This window comes from Tenrec ecaudatus, chromosome 9 (assembly GCF_050624435.1).
Source record: "Tenrec ecaudatus isolate mTenEca1 chromosome 9, mTenEca1.hap1, whole genome shotgun sequence".
Lineage (NCBI taxonomy): Eukaryota > Metazoa > Chordata > Mammalia > Afrosoricida > Tenrecidae > Tenrec > Tenrec ecaudatus.
In genome coordinates, this window is record NC_134538.1 from 84676027 (window position 1) to 84694859 (window position 18833).

At 43.0% G+C, this 18833-nt stretch overlaps 1 protein-coding gene across 1 annotated transcript; it reads right to left on the minus strand.

Annotated features, from left to right (window-relative positions):
* Nucleotides 1–16521: 16521 nt before the first annotated feature.
* On the minus strand, nucleotides 16522–17326 carry LOC142456032 (large ribosomal subunit protein eL29-like). The gene is made up of 2 exons (XM_075557330.1): nucleotides 17321–17326; nucleotides 16522–17166 (listed from the first exon to the last, which is right to left on the minus strand). The coding sequence occupies exons 1-2, from the start codon at nucleotides 17324–17326 to the stop codon at nucleotides 16624–16626; spliced, it is 549 nt and encodes a 182-aa protein (XP_075413445.1). The 3' UTR covers nucleotides 16522–16623.
* Nucleotides 17327–18833: the final 1507 nt, after the last annotated feature.

Below are 18833 nucleotides of genomic sequence, written 5' to 3' on the forward strand. Positions count from 1 at the left end.
AGGGAGGGGGGCAGGGGGAGGGAGGAGGGGAAAAAAAAGAGGACCTGATGCAAGGGGCTTAAGTGGAGAGCAAATGCCTTGAGAATGATTGGGGCAGGGAATGTATGGATGTGCTTTATACAATTGATGTATGTATATGTATGGATTGTGGTAAGAGTTGTATGAGTCCCTAATAAAATGTAAAAGAAGAAAAGAGAAAAAAATGATTAGGGCAAAGACTGTACAGATGTGCTTTATACAATTGATGTATGTATATATATGAACTGTGAAAAGAATTGTATGAGCCCCAATAAATTGTTAAAATTAAAAAAAAAAATGTGTGTGGATTTCTTCAATGTGAAGCTATCTACTCTGTAAATGTTCACCTCATTCACATTAAAGAATGTTTAAATCATTTATTGGGGGCTCATAAAATTCTTATCACAATCTATACATCCATCCATTGTGTCAAGAACATGTGTACATTTGTTGCCATCACCATTCTCAAAACATTTGCCTTCTACTTGAGCCCTTAATATCTGCTGCTCATTTTCCCCCTCCCTCCACATTAAATAATTTTTAAAAGTACATATCCAAAGTGTGTTCCTCCTTTAAAAGTAAAGAAAACCCATTTTTTATTTTCTTTAAAACCCTGCTATGAAGGAGTAAAGTCAGTTAGGTTTATTAATTGCTTCAAAACTATTTTTTCTGTCCTGTATATAATCTTGATATTTTAGATGCAATTCCTAAAATATACTTATTTTGACACCAGAAATTAATTATTCCATTAAAAAATTGTGTGATAAATACATGAGTGTTTACAACAAAGAAAGAGTAGCTGTTGGGGGAGTTTATGCACAACCAAATGTTTCATGCCCCTTGGTTGGATGTTTAGAATCATGGTTTCAGCGGAGACTTCTCAGGTGGGTAGAGGGAAGCATTTGCCCAGGTACAAATTTGAGGGGGTTCCAGAAAGAGTGGCCTTCAAATCACATCAGACAGTTGCCTTCTTATGAGAGAGACAGGACTGTGGGGTGGGGTACATTACAAAAGTTAGCCATGCTTGCTACCCTTACAATGACTCTGGTTTTTAGGGACCTCCCAGTTGATTTGCCTAATAATGTGTTTCCTGTTTCTGTTCTACCTCGGGTTCATTGCATAGTGCTTGAGTGTTAAAAGCTTGTTAACTGTCATCCAAGATGTAACAGTGGATCTCTTTTCACTTGGGACAGCCGGGAAATCAGGAATAGGAGGAAATGGAATTTATGGCTGGTTCCCTCCAGGGACAAAGAAGCTGTGGGGGGGTAGTGGTTACACATTGGGCTGTGGTCCCCATGGTCCACAGTTCAAAACCACCAGCAGCTCCTCAGGAGAAAGACTTGGCTTTTCACTCCCGTAAACAGCTCCAGTCTCAGCAACCCACAGGGGTAGGGGTCACTATTAGTCAGCATTGACTTGATGGCTGTGACTTCGGTTTGGTCCCTCCAGGAACAACTGCCTCTTTGCCTCTCTGAGAGCAGAAAACCTGGAAGGCACCTGGTTACTGTTACTGAACATTTTGATCAAAGACTCCATGCACGATCAAAAGGGGAAAATGCCTACAGAATTTCAGATGCTCATGGACTCCAGACATCCTGGATCCATAAAACTTGAGTGAATTTTTGAAACTATTGCTTTGAGATAATCTTTGAACCTTAAACTGAAAGTATCCCCTGAAGTCATGGTAAAACCTACCAAGAGTTTAGCTCAACTAGTAAAGAATGTGTGGAGCCCAGGGTGCATAGTGGTTAAGCTTTGGGCTGCTAACCACAAGTTCAGCAGTTCGAGCCTACCAGCCAGCTCAATAGGAGAGTTACAGTCTTGGAAACACACCGGGCCAGTTCGCCCCTGTCCTACACGGTCCCTGTGAGTCCGCATCAACGCTGTCACAGTGATTTTGTCTGAGCACAGAATGTTGACCTTACTTTAACAAAACGACCAGGAGCCAGCTTTTTCATTGGTGAGAGGCTCCACGTGCCATGTGCCAGAGTTTGATTTTAAACAGGGCCATCTGTGAGAAGCAACCTTCTCTTTCATCTAAGTGCCAATTTACTTCTGAAAGTTTAAAATTGCCAAATATTTTTATGACCACTTGCACGTAGTAACCTAGAAATTCAAAGCAATTTTGAAAATCTGTTGTTTTGTTTCAGCCATGATGTGTGTAATGAAAACTTTGATACATTATTAAAAAAATGTTGGCCTTGAGCTTGGTCAAGCTCTTTTACGTTCTCTCTATCAGAGATCAAATGGCAGCAGCCCCTCAGGGATTCGATAAAACACTTGGGCGAGTGGCAAATTTATGTTAATGGAAGTAGAACAGCTGGGAAAAAGTGGATAAAAACAGTTGTATGATTCAAATATTGTAACTAATGTCATGAATTATAGAGAGGAGTTCATTTAATTGCTGTGTGCTTTTCTTTGTATAGTTTTAACAGCAACAATACAATCAAGTTATATAAAAATACTGTGCTGTCATATTGTATTAAGCCATTTATATGAAATGTCTGAAAGAGGTAAATCCATAGAAACAGGAGGTGGTAGGAGAAGAGGATGTGAAATGGCTAATTAATGGATACAGGGTTTCTTCTTCTGGGTGCTGGTCATGTTTTGTAATTAGGTAGTGGTTTGGGTTAGACAACATTGCGAGTGTATTTAAACCACTTTAAAGGAGTGTTTTTCTAAAATCATTTTATTAGGGGCTTAAAAGGGTGTTTTTATGCCTTGTGTACTTCATCAAAAATTTTTAACTTGATGGATGTATGTATAGATTGTGATAAGAGTTGTACGAGCCCCCAATAAAATGATTTTTTAAATTATTTTTAACTTTGAATCTATGTTGTTCCAAAATGCTTAATTCAACATTATCAAATGTAAGGGAAAAAGCATTGACTTATATACGGCTGCAGAAAACAAATTAGTTCCCCAAGGAAAAAAAATAAAGCAGAAAATGTTAGAGGGCACCTGCCTGCAAGCAGAGCCTAAGTTTCCAGCTTGCTCATGCTGCCACCTGGTGGACTGGCCTCTTTAAATCAAGTCGAGCGCCGCATTGAAGATGGATTTCCATCAAGGAGGAATTTAAGACCTAGCTATGCTGGGAATCTGGTGCTCCTGTGGTTAGAGCTCAGCTGCTAACCAAAGGTTGTTAGTTTCAGCCCACCAGCTGCTCTCAGGAAGAAAGATGGGGCAGTCAGCTTCTGACAAGATTGATATAGACTCTGTCCTTTTCATATGAAATAGATTTCATGTATACATTTTTCCTTACACTTTAATATGTTCTCTTTATGCTCAAAAGATGAGTGAAGAAAGTTATACATATCAATCTAAATACAGCATAATGTTGGGGAAATGCTACGCCAGGAAGCATACTGTCTTAAACTAGATACGTGAAGTTCTAAAATATGTGCACGTGAAGTTCTAAAATATATATACCACTGCCATCGAGATGTGACTCATAGTGACCCTATATAAGGCTTCTAATACTGTAAAGCTTTACAGGGCCAGACTCGTCTTTCTAGCGCAGAGCAGCTGGTAGATTTGAACGGTGAAACTCATCGGCAACTACCAATGACAACAAATTCCTTAGCAATCCAGACTAAGTGAGAGCACGGATTCAGCTGATTTTCATAGTCTACGTATTTCCATCATGGCTTGTTTAATATAAAGCTCACAAAATTCCTGAAACTTTAATAATCAACTCTCGTGAACCAGTCTGAACTGGCTCCAGATCACCATTTGGGGTGAGTGGTCCTGACTAGGACTGTGGACAAGCCACCTTTAGAACCAGGAGGAAAGCATCACTCGCTTCATAGCTCTGCTGCTGGTAAAGAGATGGGGCAGGAGAAGCTTGTCGAAGTACTCTCCTATTTCTCTGGTGAAACAGGAAGCAAAATCAGCAGCTGAAAATGAGTTTATGGAAGAAGAGGTTTAAAATTTCAAGGAGAGGCAAAGTAAAAATTTTTTCTAGGTGGATAGACAAGGAGTTCTGATGGCATGTGGGTTGGGCATTGGGCTGCTAACTGCAATGTCAGCAGTTCAAATCCATCAGCCAAGACTGGGGAGAAATTTGAGGCTGTTTGCTCCCATAAAAAATTACAGTCTCAATCTCTAAAAGTCGGAATCGGTTCCAGGGCCGTGGGTAGGTGACTAGGAGAACAAACAAATTAGGAAAAGTGGATATTGTTGTTCAGCTTTAAGGGCTCACTTGAGTTGGGTGATTATGACTTTGAAGAGCCAACAGTTAGCATAACTGAATGTCTGTTCACAATTGACTGCATGGGTAGAGGTTCTACATACATGGAAAGCTACATTGTTCCAAGGAGAGAGTAGGGAAGGTCAGTGAATTAACTGATAGTCTGAGACTGTTGACATCTCCTTGATGGTGACGAGAGGAAAGAACCTAAAAAGATAGGAGCTAGGGAACAGAAGTAGGTTCTGGTGTGAAATAAATGGCTTGCCCCTGATACCCACATGGATACCTTGATTCCTGGAACCCACAAGCAGTGTCATGGGAGAAAGACCAGGTGATCTGCATCAGTAAGATTGCTGCCTAAAAACCCAAGGACACGCTCACTAAAAAGGCTAAGATTTATAAACAAATCAACAGAAAATGACAAATGTTGGAAAAGGTGTGGGGAAAAGGGAACCCTTATTCACTGCTGCTGGGAATGCAAAATGGTATAGCTGTTTTGGGAAAGGGTGTGGCAATTCCTTCAGACACTGGAAACAGAACTCCAGTCCGTGCCACTTTCTGTATTCTTCACCTACACTGATTTTGAAAAATCAACCAGCCTTGATTTTTCTTCAGTCTTCCTTAATCAGTGCCCAACATCCACATGCGTAGGAAGCCCTGGAAAATACCATGGTGTGGGACGGCACACCTTCATCCTCAAAGTAACATCCTTGACTTTCAATACTCTAAAGAGGTCTTTTGTAGCAGATGTACCCAATGCAACCCATCGTTTGAGCTCTTGACTGCTGCATCCATGACCATTGATTGGGGATCTAAGCAAGACAAAATCTTTGACAACTTCAACCTTTTCTCCACCTATCATCGTGTAACTGATGGGCCCAGGTGTGATGATTTTGATTTTCTCCACATTGAGTTGTAATCTATAGTGAAGGCTACAATCCTTGATCTTCATCAACAAGTCCTCCTCACTTTTAGCAAGCAAGGTGGTGTCATCTGCATATCACATGTTGTTAATAAACCTTCCTCCAATTCTGATGTCACATTCTGCTTTATATAATCCAGCTTCTCTGATGATTTATTCAGCATACAGATTGAATTAGTATGGTGAGAAGATACAACCTTGATGCACACCTTTCCTGATTTTAAACCTTGCAGTATTCCCTTGTTCTGTTCTCACAACTCTTGCTCCATGTACAAGTTCTACAGGAGCACAATGAAATGCCCTGGGATGCCCATTCTTCTCAAGGCTATCCATAGTTTTTTATGATGCACACAGTCGCATGCCTTGTCAAAGTGAGTAAGACACAAGTAAAATCTTTTTGGTATTCTCTGATTTCAGCCAAGATCCATCTGACATGAGCAATGATAGCCCCTGTTCCACACCTTTTCTGAATTCAGCCTGAACCCCTGGCAACTCTCTGTCAATGTATTGTGGTTGAATAATCTTCGACAAAATTTTACTTGAATGTGATATCGATGGCATTGTTTTATAAATTGAGCATTTTCAAATTTTTGAAGATTTTCTTGAAATTTTTTAGTTTAAGATATGTTGAGCATTTTCTTCCTTTTTTGTTTTCTAATGCTAGGTCTTGGCACATTTCATTATAATATTTTACTTTGTCTTCTCAAGCTGCACTTTGAAATTTTCTCTTCAGATCTTGGAATTGGAAGAGATCCATTTGACTTCATCATTTCTTCCATTTGTTTCAGGTACTCTACAATGAGGAGCAGGTTCAGAGTTCTTCTGACATCCACTTTGATCTTTTCTTTTTTTTTTCCTGTCTTTTTGATGGCTTTTTGTTTTCTTCAAGAATTATCTTTTTGATGTTACCCCACAATTCATTGGGACTTTTGTCATTAGTTTTCAATGCAGCAAATCTGTTCTTGAAATTCAGATGGGATAAACTCAAGGTTTTGTTTAGGCTCTGTGAACTTTTAAAAACTTTCTTCAGCTTCAACTTGAACTTACATAGAAGTCAGCCCCTGGTCTAGTTTGAGCTGCTGATACAGAGCTTTTCCATCATCTCTTCCCACAGATGTAATCAATTTGATTTCTGTGTACTCCATCAGGAGAAGTCCGTGTGTATAGTCACCATTGAGTTTGCTGTGAACAAGTTGTTGATCTTGCAAAATTCTGTCATGTGACCTGTAGCTTCCTTTCTATCGCCAAGACCAACTGCTGTTCCTTCCTTTTTGTTTCCAACGTTTGCATTCCAATCACCGATAATTAGCAATGCATCTTGATTTAATGTTTGATCAATTTCAGACTGAAGATAATTGGTAGAATTCTCAAATTTCTGAATCACTAACTTTAGTGGTTTGTGCATAAATTTGTATAATAGTTGTATTGCTTGGATTTCCTTGAATGAATATAGATATAATCCTATCATAGACAACATTGTACTTCAAGATAGATCTTGAAATGTCCTCCTTAATGTGCACTGCAGCCTCATTCCTCTTGCTTATGTCATTTCCAACATAGTAAACCATATGGTTTTCTGAATCAAAATGGCCAATAGCAGTCCTTTTCAGCTCAATAAAGGATAGGATATCAATCTTTATGCCTTCCATTTATTTGTGTATTTTTAAATCGTTGTATTAGGGGCTCATACAACTCTTATCACAATCTATTCATACATCAATTGTGTAAAACACATTTGTACATTCATTGCCCTCATCATTCTCAAAACATTTGCCCCTGGCATCAGCTCCTCATTTTTTCCCTCTCTCCCAGCTCCCCCCTCTCTCATGAACCCTTAATAATTTATAAATTATTATTTTGTCATATCTTTCCCTGTCCAACGTCTCCCTTCACCCACTTTTCTGTTGTCTGTCCCCCAGGGAGGGGGTTATATGTAGATCCTTGTAATCGGTTCCCCCTTTCGAACCCACCCTCCCTCAACCCTCCCAGTATCACCACTCACACCACTGGTCCTGAAGGTATCATCCTCCCTGAATTCCCTGTGTTTCCAGTTGCTATCTGTACCAGTGTACATCCTCTGGTCTAGCCAGATTTGTAAGGTAGAATTGGGATCATGTTAGTGGGGGAGGAGGAAGCATTCAGGAACTAGAGGAAAGTTGTATGTTTCATCGTTGCTACATCTCACACTGACTGGCTCGTCTCCTCCCTGAGACCCTTCTGTAAGGGGATGTCCAGTGGCCTAAAAATGGGCTTTGGGTCTCCACTCCACACTCCTCCCCCCCACCTCATTCACTATGATAAGATTTTTTGTTCTGATGATGCCTGATACCTGATCCCTTCGACACCTCATGATCACACAGGCTGGTGTGCTTCTTCCATGTGGGCTTTGTTGCTTCTGAGCTAGATGGCCGCTTGTTTACCTTCAAGCCTTTAAGACCTCAGATGTTATATCTTTTGATAGCTGGGCACCATCAGCTTTCTTCGCCACATTTGCTTATGCACTTATTTGTCTTCAGCAATCGTATCAGGGAGGTGAGCACACAATGATATGGTTTTTTTTGGTTTTTAATGCCTGATAACTGATCCCTTGGGCACCTCGTGATCACGCAGGCTGTTGTGCTCCTTCCATGTGGGCTTTGTTGCTTCACCTTCCATTTATTTTTTGACTACTTCCAATTTTCCTAGATTCATACTTCATACATTGCACATTCCAATTATTAATTAATGTTTGCAGCTGTTTCTTCTCATTTTGTGTTGTGCTCTCTCAGCAAGTGAAGATCCTGAAGGCTTTAATCTCTCAGGCTTTATTCCATTCGTGTTACTATAGTAGACTCAGTTTGAGAAGGCAACTTCTCCTAAAGCACATTCCAAGTGCCTTCCAATCCAAGTATCCCATCCTCTGGCACTGTCTCTGACAATGTTCTGCTAACCTTCATTAGGCCTTCAAGGTGGGACAATGTTTCAATGCTGTGCATTAGGTTTTCTGCAGTTACTTCCTCTGAAGTGGGCAGCGATTCCTTCTTTGTAGTCTGTGCTTAGTCTGGGAGCTCACTGGAACCTGTTCCCTTTGGGTGACTCTGCTGGCGTTTGAAATATCAGTGGCATAGCTTCCAGCATCATAGAAACAAACAAGCCACCACTGGACCACAAACTTGACAGACAAACTACCAAAGTGGTTGACTAACTCTCCCCAAACCTCCTTAATTATGTGTATTGTCTGTGAGTGATATGTGGCCATTACAGCAAGTCATTGAACCCAGCCTCGATGGAACATGCTGTGGGGAAATGGTTGGAGTCTGAACAGGGAATGAAAGGTGAAGGGTGAGGCATGTCTGACCTCTGCTTCACTCAAGAAGCCAAAGCTTATTAGCTACCAGGAACGGAAAAGTTGGGAGTAGGGGTATAAAGGTGATGAAAATTTCTCATGATTACACAGCCAATAACTGTAATGGTTGTCAATAAGTTGTCCAGCTGTAAAGCACTGAATTGGCAAAAGCTGTGCGATGACTGTAATTACCCAACCAAAGCCAAAGTCACCGCCATCAATCTGCTCCCACTCGTGGCAACCCTACCGAATGGGGCAGAACTGTCCCTAAGTGTTTCTGAGACTGTAACTCTTTACAGTTTGTGGCTTCTTTGTGTCTATGATGCTGGAAGTTATATCACTGAGGAGTAAAAAAGCTTCTTCTTGCTCTCACAGAGAGGCTCGTGACCTACCACACTATCAGGTCTCCTTGACATCTTTATAGTAATAACCAAAACAAACAAACAAAAAAGGATTAGCAGCTGCAGCTGTTTGTGTACCACCAAAACTTTCATGGGATCTGGTTTTTTGGCTTGGAAGTTTAAGGCCATGGTTTCATTTGATAGCCTAGTTAATTGGTTTAATATCATGCTTAGTGCTTCTCTTCTACCTCAGTTCACCGCTTAGCTCCTGGGACCTTAAATGCTTACAAGTAACTATCCAAGTGTCAACAATTATTCTTGTCCTAAAATAACAGAAAGAAGTAGAGCAAGGACCAGAAGAACATGGAATGTGTGGCAAATTGCCTCCAACATTACAGACTGTTAAACCAGTTGTTCTTTGCATACCATGCCCCTGGGAGCATGGCGCTGAGACCTGAGATATGTATATGGTTCTGTCTAAAAAGTTTTCATAACTTTGCTCACTCGATGCTCCACCAGCAAATAAAGATCCCAAAGGCTTTATCCGTAACAGACTTTGCTACATTTATGTGCCCATCGTCTGCTTCGAGAAGGCAGCTCCTCCTCAGTCATATTTTGAGTGCCTTCCAGCAGGAGGGGTCCATCCTCTAACATGATCTCTTACAATGTTCTGCTTCCCTTAGGCTTTCACTGTCAGACAATATTCAGATTTTATGAATAACATTTTCAGCAGCTACTTTCTCTGAAGTGGATAGCTGATTCCTTCTTCATTGTCTGTTGTTAGTGTGGAATCTGCTGAAACCTGTGCACTTTGGTCACATCTGAAAGACCAGTGACATAGCTTCCAGCATCACCGCAACACACAAGCCACTGCAGTACGACAAACTGACAGTCAGAGCCAACCCCTGGTAAACATAAAAGAGCATTTTGTTTAGTGTAAAACCCTGTCCTCAGCTTTTTTACAGTAGTGGATCTGAAAAATCTTTGTTGTGTGTTTATTGGAAGACGTTTAGCAGCATCGTTGATCTCCACCCAATAAATGTCAATCATGCTGCTCCCATTTGTTACAACCAAAAATGTCCCCAAACCCCCAAACCAAACCCACTGCTGAGTCAGTTCTGATCCACGGTGTTCCTATAGAGAGTTTCCGAAGCTGGAAATCTTTGCAGGTGCAGAAATCCCATCTTTTTCCTGTGGAATGGTCACATTGCTACTAGAGTGGGCCAGGATTCCCCATGATGTGCTCTAACAGGGTGTGGTCAACTCCATGATGGGGTCTTCTGTGATGCAGCCACACAGTTGTGGGAGAGGAGACCTCCTTTATCTGGTCACAGCCTTGATACGATTGAAGGGGGTTTCGTTCACATGGGTTGACACAGTGGCTGCACCAGTGGACTCAAACTTAAGAACAGTTTTGAGGAGGGCACAGGACCAGGAATGTTGCCTTCTGTTTTACAGAGGGTCCTTAGGAGTCAGAACTAACGAGACAACACCTAACAACAACAACACATGCTAGTTACGTAAGGTAATAACATGTGGAGAAGTTGAGCAGATGGATTTTCTTAGTAATCTAGTGCTGCTATAACAAATTCCAGAAGGAGGTAGCTTTCACAAATAGAAATTATTTCTCTCAGAACATAGGGGGCTAGACACTCAAAGTCAGGGTACCAGGCCTAGGAGAGGGATTTCTCTGTGCTCGCCCTGGAGGAAGGTCCTTGTCTCTATTCAACACCAGGGGCCGATATCCCTTAGAAATCTCCATGAATCTTGGCACCAATCATCCCATGGGTCGAGGAGAGTCTCAGTTTAGTAACGTTCAAGGGCTCTTGTTTCTGAGTGGTCCTGTTTCTTTACCGGCTTCTCTCTCCAGTTATCTCTCATAAGATAAAAGGTGATACAGGTCACAGTGCAAGGAAATTCCTCTGACATCAAATCAGGCCTGAACACGGGTGTTACATAGCATCATAATCTCCTTACGACGGATTGACTAATTACATCATGGACGTGATCAATCACATCATTACATAACTGCCATATTACATTACTACAAAAGAACCAGTCCTCCAAGAAGCGCAGCCCAACCAAGTGGACACATATTTGGGGGAAACACAAGTCAATCATGATAGGAATCATATATACTATTTTTATAAAGCTGGGATGATCTATAAAATTTCAGAGAAAAAGAACTTGTTCATTCAAATTATTATTATGCTTCGATGTGCTGTGTTTCAGTTAGATATTTATTATAAAGTTATGTCAGACACCACTTTGGAAAGCACTCTCACCACCACTTTTAAGAGGATACAAGAAAAGTACTCTGTTGCTGCAATGTTATTAAAACTCACTGTGGAAAATGTCAACCACACAAATTAGAAAGACTAGCATACATGGACTAAGCCCTGGTGAATCCCCTCTAACGATGGACCAGGGGTGTGAATAACCTTGCTAATGTGCAAAATGCATTGGAAAGTAGCTTTTATCTCTGCTTTCTTTTTGATTGAGGTTTGTTATCTGTTTTATGTAGTTATTATTGTTAGTTTTATTTATCTGGTTGTATTTCAATGTTTTCCTGTGTATGAAATCCAACATAGGTAAATCTACAGAGACAGTAACTAGATTAATAGTTCCTTTGGGGAACAGCAGGGGAGGTTGGGGGGAAGGGAGCTATTAAGATGAGTATGAAACTAAAGAAAATGAAAAAGAAAGATGAAAGAAAATGTTCTAAAACTGATTGTGGTGATGCTTGTAAAACTTTTTTTTTAAATACGTTTATTGGGGGCTCTTACATTGCTTAACACAATCCATACATTCATCCATTTGTACATATGTTACCATTACTCTTTTCATTCTTCCATATGGTCCTCTCTGTGGATTGGCTGCTTGAGAGGAATATCATCTTCAGGGCTTGGTGGGCCAGGATGTGCTCCACTCTCTCTTCCTCCCCCTTTGTTTCCTCCTATGTGCTCTGATCAGACATGTCCCTCTCTCTGAGCTGTAGCTCCAGTGCTGTCCTCTGAAGTTAATTCTTCTGGAGGGTGATGGGTGGGAGGTGGGGGGGAGTGGCAGACACATATTTTACACCATGGAATTTGATCTCAAATTTTCCTACAAAGAAAGCTGATAGGAAGGCATCCGTCTAGACCCTACTTCTCATATCAACTTCAGAGTTTCTGGTGAACTAAGGAGCCTTGGTGAAGTAGTGCTTACACTTTGGGCTGTTAAATGCAAGGACAACAGTTCAAAACCACCAGCTTCTCCTTGGGCGGAAGACAGGGCTTTCTAGTCCCATAAAGAATTCCTGCCTCCGAAACCCACAGGGGCAGTTCTACTCTGTCGGATAGAGTATGAGTCGCTCATGGCAGTGAAGTGATAAAGCAATCCCCGCTGTAAGAGTAGATTAGTAATAAAAAGACTAATAATATGACTGTATTTAGCATTTACTGTTGTGCCAGGCATGGTTCAGTGCATGTTTTGTTACACAGGCACACTCAGTAATGAAAGAAGAAGAAAGAGTGCATCATTCACCGGGAGTCATAGACTTTATAAAATCCTACGACCAATTACTGGCTATCCTTCCAAACCCATGTGCCTCTATTTTCATAGCAGTAGTCTCACTCCCGGACTCCTTTGTAGTTAGATGTGTGGCTCTGCATAAACGAGTTAGCATGGCAGACCAAGACTTACCCTTAGACAGGCCTGCCTGCAGGGGTGGCCTTTGGCTGCAGTCTGAAAGGCGGCATGGTAAACAGTTCATTTCACTAATAGAAGATTTTCCCAAATAAGAGTAACTTTCTTGCCCTCAACTATTTGTGCAAACAATACTGAACACCTGCTTTCCTCTGAGAATCTAAAATCTTAGTGTGGAAGCCCAATCAAACACACACACACACACACACACACACACACACACACACACACACACACACACCTTCCCCAGCCTCATTTAACCTATGCTGGCCGGGACAGTTTGTTCTATGGCATATTGGAGTAAAGTGGCTATTATCTGAAGGTTTTCTATCTATTTCCTAGTCCTTTGCCCACAAGAGGTCTTTTGGGGGTCTTTTTAGTCTGTGCTTATGGGCATTTGGGGGTTGCCACCATCTTCAGTATTAAGTCTGAAATATGAGGCAAAATGATAACACAGGCTATTTCCACGTGCTGCTCCCTCCCCTGCAAGTGTCACTAGGGCTGCACCAAGCACTCTCTTAGCTCGGGGCTCCTGCTAAGGTACCGCCCCCCAACCCCATCTTCTTCCAGCTGCCATTATCTACCAGGGGACGGGGAACTTCTGGCCCCTTTTCCCGAAATCATCAATACCAGCTAGCATCAAACACCCCACAAAAGAGAAGCAGTTCCAGCTATCTAGGGGTGAGTTAATTACATGTTGACCCAAAGATAGCTGGCTAATATTTAAGTTGATCATTTTATATGGCACAATATCTCCAATGGCCTTTTGGCAGAAAAAGGTTTTTCACTCCTGATCTGTCGGGACCTCAGCAGCCTTGATGAGCCATTCTCTGATGTTTACCAGATCCGAGAGACTGCAGATCATCTGTGGGGAAGATTGTGCGTAGGGCAGAGGGCTTCAGTGATGATTCTCTCACAGGTGGGCATGCTGAAGGCCCGGGAGGTGATGGTATGGGAAACACGGGAAACACTGGTGCCCATATTGCCATGAACTATCACTTGCTGGGAACCAGCTTCACAAAAGAAGCCTGCAAGTAGCCCATCGAGGGCTCAATAGAAAGTAAATAGAAAAGAATGATGGCAACATATGTACAAATATGCCTGATACAATTGATGTATGGGTTGTAATAAGAATTGTAAGAGTCGGCTGGAGCCAAAATGGGTGAACAAGTAAATGTGGTGAAGAAAGCTGATGCTGCCCGGCTATCAAAAGAGATAGTGACTGGGGTCTTAAAGGCTTGAAGATAAACAAGCGGCCATCTAGCTCAGAAGCAACAAAGTCCACATGGAAGAACACACCAGCCTGAGTGAGCGAGTGGTCCCAAAGGGATCAGTTACCAGGCATCAAAGAACAAAAAATCATATCATTGACTGCACACCTCCATGATAGGATCGCTGAAGACAAATGGGTGCATAAGCAAATGTGGTGAAGAAAGCTGATGGTGCCCGGCTATCAAAAGAGATAGTGTCTGGGGTCTTAAAGGCTTGAAGGTGAACAAGCGGCCATCTAGCTCAGAAGCAAATAAGCCCACATGGAAGAAGCACACCGGCCAGTGCGATCACGAGGTGCCCAAGGGACCAGGTATAAGGCATCATGCAAAAAAAAAAAAGATATAAGTGTGTGTATGTATGTGTACATATGTGTATATGTATATATGTATGTATATATATGTATATATATATCATATTAAATGAAGGGGGAAGTGCGGAGTGGAGACCCAAGGCCCAAGTGTCGACCAATGGAGATCCCCTCATAGAGGGGTTTAGGAGAGGAGATGGGTTAATTAGGGTGTGAGGTAGTATCGATGAAGAACACAGCTTTCCCCCGGATCCTGGATGCTTCCTCCCCCCAACTACCATGATCCGAATTCTACCTTGCAGGGCTGGATAGGACAGAGGCTGTACACTGGTGCATATGAGGGTTGGAGGTACAGGGAATCCAGGGTGGATGATACCTTCAGGACCAAGGGTGTGAGGGACGATGCTGGGAGAGTGGAGGGTGAGTGGGTTGGAAAGGGGGAACTGATTACAAGGATCCACATGTGACCTCTTCCCTGGGAGAGGGACAGCAGAGAAGGGGGGAAGGGAGAATCCGGATAGGGCAAGATATGACAAAACAACGATGTATAAATTACCAAGGGCATATGAGGGAGGGGGGAAGGGGGAGGGAGGAGGGGAAAAAAAAGAGGACCTGATGCAAGGGGCTTAAGTGGAGAGCAAATGCCTTGAGAATGATTGGGGCAGGGAATGTATGGATGTGCTTTATACAATTGATGTATGTATATGTATGGATTGTGGTAAGAGTTGTATGAGTCCCTAATAAAATGTAAAAGATGAAAAGAGAAAAAAATGAATAGGGCAAAGACTGTACAGATGTGCTTTATACAATTGATGTATGTATATATATGAACTGTGAAAAGAATTGTATGAGCCCCAATAAATTGTTAAAATTAAAAAAAAAAAGAGTTGTAAGAGCCCCAATAAAATGATCTCTTAATAGTAATAATAAAAGAAGCTCATCAAAGATTACATGAAATCAGCCAAAGGCCAACCTGAAGAGCAGACAGCAGAAAGAGTACCACTGTCAGTGACAAGGCCTGCAGAACAAACCAAACGCATCCTTGCTCATTTCCAGAGCTTGGTGAAAGCGTGAATCCAGGGGGTCTGGTCGCTCCTCTGGGCTACCCTGAGGACTGTGCGACCGCATGGAGGGCTTTCTTTAAGGATGACTTAGAAATGGAGACATGTTTGCAAGCTTGCAATTATCTGGATCCACCACCTGCCATCCTCACTGGCTACTGCTCTTTAGACACACACCAGGATTTAGACAAGTGGGAATGGTGCCATCTGGAGCTCTTCATTTGTTTTTTACCTTGATTTACTTGGTCATTTTTTAAAAACCACATATTGTGTAGGAAGTCAAATTAAATCATTTAATTTTAATTATTGTGTAGGAAATCAAATTAAAATGCATTTAAGTTCACTTGAGAGAATAATGGCTCTTGGTTGAATGTATTTAAATTCATCCTGTAGTGTTCCTGGAGAAGTTAGAGCCAGGTTGCAGATCACTATCATACTAGATAGTATGAAACCGTCTTCCGATAACTTCTACAGCAAAACTACCTCTGGGATTGGAAAAAGCAATCAAGAATCATCACCTACAAACGGAAGAGAGATTACCAAAAGAATAAGAGACTAAAATGAGTGCAGTCGGAGGGAGAGAACCCAGGAACTCATGGCCCCACAGAGCCTCAGGTCCTGAAACCCCAGGCTGATCTGCTTCCTCTCTCCACTTGTCAGCCTTCTAATGTTCGACATCAACTCACTGGCAGTTAGTTTGTTTTTTTGGTTTAAGTCTGTGTTATATATACAATGCCCAGGGTTTTCAGTTGGGAGACACAGGGGAAAATCCATCCACTCCATCTTCCTATAAACAGAATATGTGCTTCCTTTTAAAGAAATGTTTACAAAACCAGGTTCCCCTAGTTCTGAAACCAAAATCAGAATCTGTAACAGCGCATGCTCCCCATGCAGACTTTGTGCAGTGAAACTTCTCTCCCTGCCTCCAGTGTTCCATCTTCCCAAAGGGGCACATGGAAATACTTGTCAAAAGGAGAATATCGGATGAAAATTAGGAGTGCAGAAACTGTAGTAGATATGACTTAATCATGCCCACCACTCACAGGTGACACAACCTGGTTTGCTGAAGATGAGGAGAGCTTGAAGCACTTGCTGCAGTAAATCCGACTTCAGCCTTTCGTCTGGATTGCTTGCTGCACAGTGTGAAGAAAACCAACATCCTCACAGCCGGGCCAGTAGACGGCATCATGATAAACAGAGAAAAGGTCAAAGTTGTCGAGGATTGCCTTTGGCTTGGAGCACAGTAATGCTCATGGAAGTAGCAGTCAAGAAGCCAAAGGATGACTCCCACTGGGTCGATATGCTGCCCACGATCTCTTTAAAGAGTTGAAGAGCAAAGATGTTACTGTAAAAACTCAGGTGTGCTGGCCCAAGGCAAGGCACTTTTTTTTTTCAGTGCTACGTGGGTTTATTTGTACAACAAACAGCACAAGAAGACACCAGCGCCATGCAGGCAGCAGCGCAGGGCTCACACCAGTCCCTCTCGCCCTCACAGAGAACTCTACTTTGTGGGAGCCTGGGGGCCTTTGGGAGCTTGAGCTGGGGCAGGGGCGCCTTTGGGAGCTTTTGCTGGAGTCGTGGCCTTGGCTGGAGCATCAGCCTTGCTTTGTGCCTTGGCCTTGGGCCGGCAGAGCCTCAGACCCTTGGCAATACGTGCCCGAGCCCGCTTGCCAAGCTTGGGGTGGGCAATGTAGGCCAGTCGGCTGAGCTTGCAGTTGACGCCCACTGGGATCTTGGCCTTGACCTCTGTGGGCTTCACAAGATCCTTGATGGCCTCAGCGCGAGCAGCCGCAGCCTTGGCGTTGTTGGCCTGCATTTTCTTCAGGCCCTTCTTGTTGTGCTTCTTGGCGAAGCGCATGTTCCTCAGGAACTTGGGGTCCACCCCCTTAAGAGATTCGTATCGTTGTGACCGGGGTTTTTTGATGCCGTTTCTGTGCCATTTCCGGGATTGGTTGTGCGTGGTGTGGTTCTTGGATTTGGCCACGTCTGCACCGACGCCTGCAGCTCCCGGAACACCAGGGACCGGAAGAGAGCAGGCAAGGCACTTTTAATGACCTCATATGCTTGTGAAAGTTGGACACTGAATAAGGAAGCCCTAAGAATAATTGATGCATTTGAATTATAATATTAGTGAAGAACATTTAAAGTACCATGGACTGCCAAGAGAACAAACAGATCTGCCTTGTAAGAAGTACAACCGGCATGATCCTTAGAAGGAAGGATGGCAAAGCTTCATCTCATGTACCTTGGACATGTTATCAGGAGAGAGCAGTCCGTAGAGACAGACATCATGCTTGGTAGAGTGGAGAGGGAATGAAAAGGAGGCAGCCCCGACGAGATGGACTGACAGACACTACAGCTGCAGCAATGGGCTCCGGAGCAGACAGTGTTTCATCCCGCTGTGCTCGGGGTCACTGCGGATCATAATCACTCAATGGCACTCAACAACAACATCCCGGATTACAGGCTGTAGTACCATTCACAATGCAAGAGAAGACTTAACAATACGTGAAACTCCTTTTTAAAATATCCTGAAAATTCTTTATTGCAAGGACCTCATCATTTTCTGTTTATCCATTTCATGAAACTAAGAATGTAGGTGGAAACATTGCAAAGGCATTTCCCCTATATTAAAAAAAAAATCTGCTCTCCTCCTCGTGCAGCAGCAGCCGCATTTTCCTGAATATCCAAGAAGCACACCTATAAATGCCCTTTGACTCCTAGCTCTTCCCTCCATCTCCCTTGACTTTCCTCCTGCCCTACTGCCATGCTCCGTCCCCACCTGGGCTACAGCTATACCTCTTCTTTATGTAACCTTACCCTTGATCATTCCCTACCAGGCCTGCCACTACCCCCTCACCACCATTTTGGGTCCCATGCTGTTCCCTTGTCCCTGTGTTTGTTAACACCACTTCCTTACCCCCCCACCTCCCCCTATCCCAAGTCCCCCCGGAACTGTCGGTCCCGTTGTTTTTCCTCCAGATAGTTCATCCAGCCTGTCTTATTTAGACAGACCTGTAGAGACAATAACACGCATGAAAACAAGACAGAGGAAAACAAAGCAACAGTATACAACCAGACAACAAAAACAAACCACTGACAAAGAACAAAACAAAACACATCAAGAAATAAAAGCTTGTAGTTAGTTCAAGGATTGTTTGTTGGCCCTTAGGAGCGTTTTCCAGTCCAGTCTGTTGGGGCACCACGCCCTGGCCCCAAAGTCCACTTTCAGCATTCCCTGGGGACCTTGCCACTCCATTCCCTTGCTGTTCCGCTGCACTCCCCAGTGCTTTGCCTCGGTGTGGTGGGATCAGGTCAGGTGCAATTCCCACACTGTGTCTCCGGTGCTGTCCCCTGTATCGCCCTTGGTCACTGAGGGGCATCATGTCTCATAATGGGACCAACCATGTTGTCCTCTCTGTGGACTGGCTGCTCTACTCAGGAACATCATCCTCATGGCCTGGTGGGCCAGGCTGTGCTCCACTCTCTCCTCCTGTCCCTTCATCTGCTCCCGTGTGCTCTGATCAGATATGTCCCTCTCCCGGAGCTGCAGAATCAATGTCGTCCTTTGAAACGTCAATGTCGTTCTTCTCAGGGGAGGGGCAGGAATCCACTTAATTTGTGGTGCTGGGGCCAGAATTACTAGCATTTATTAAGCAGTAATAGTAAGCACTAAGTGTTACAGAAGCTCATTGAAGCATTTGAATTATG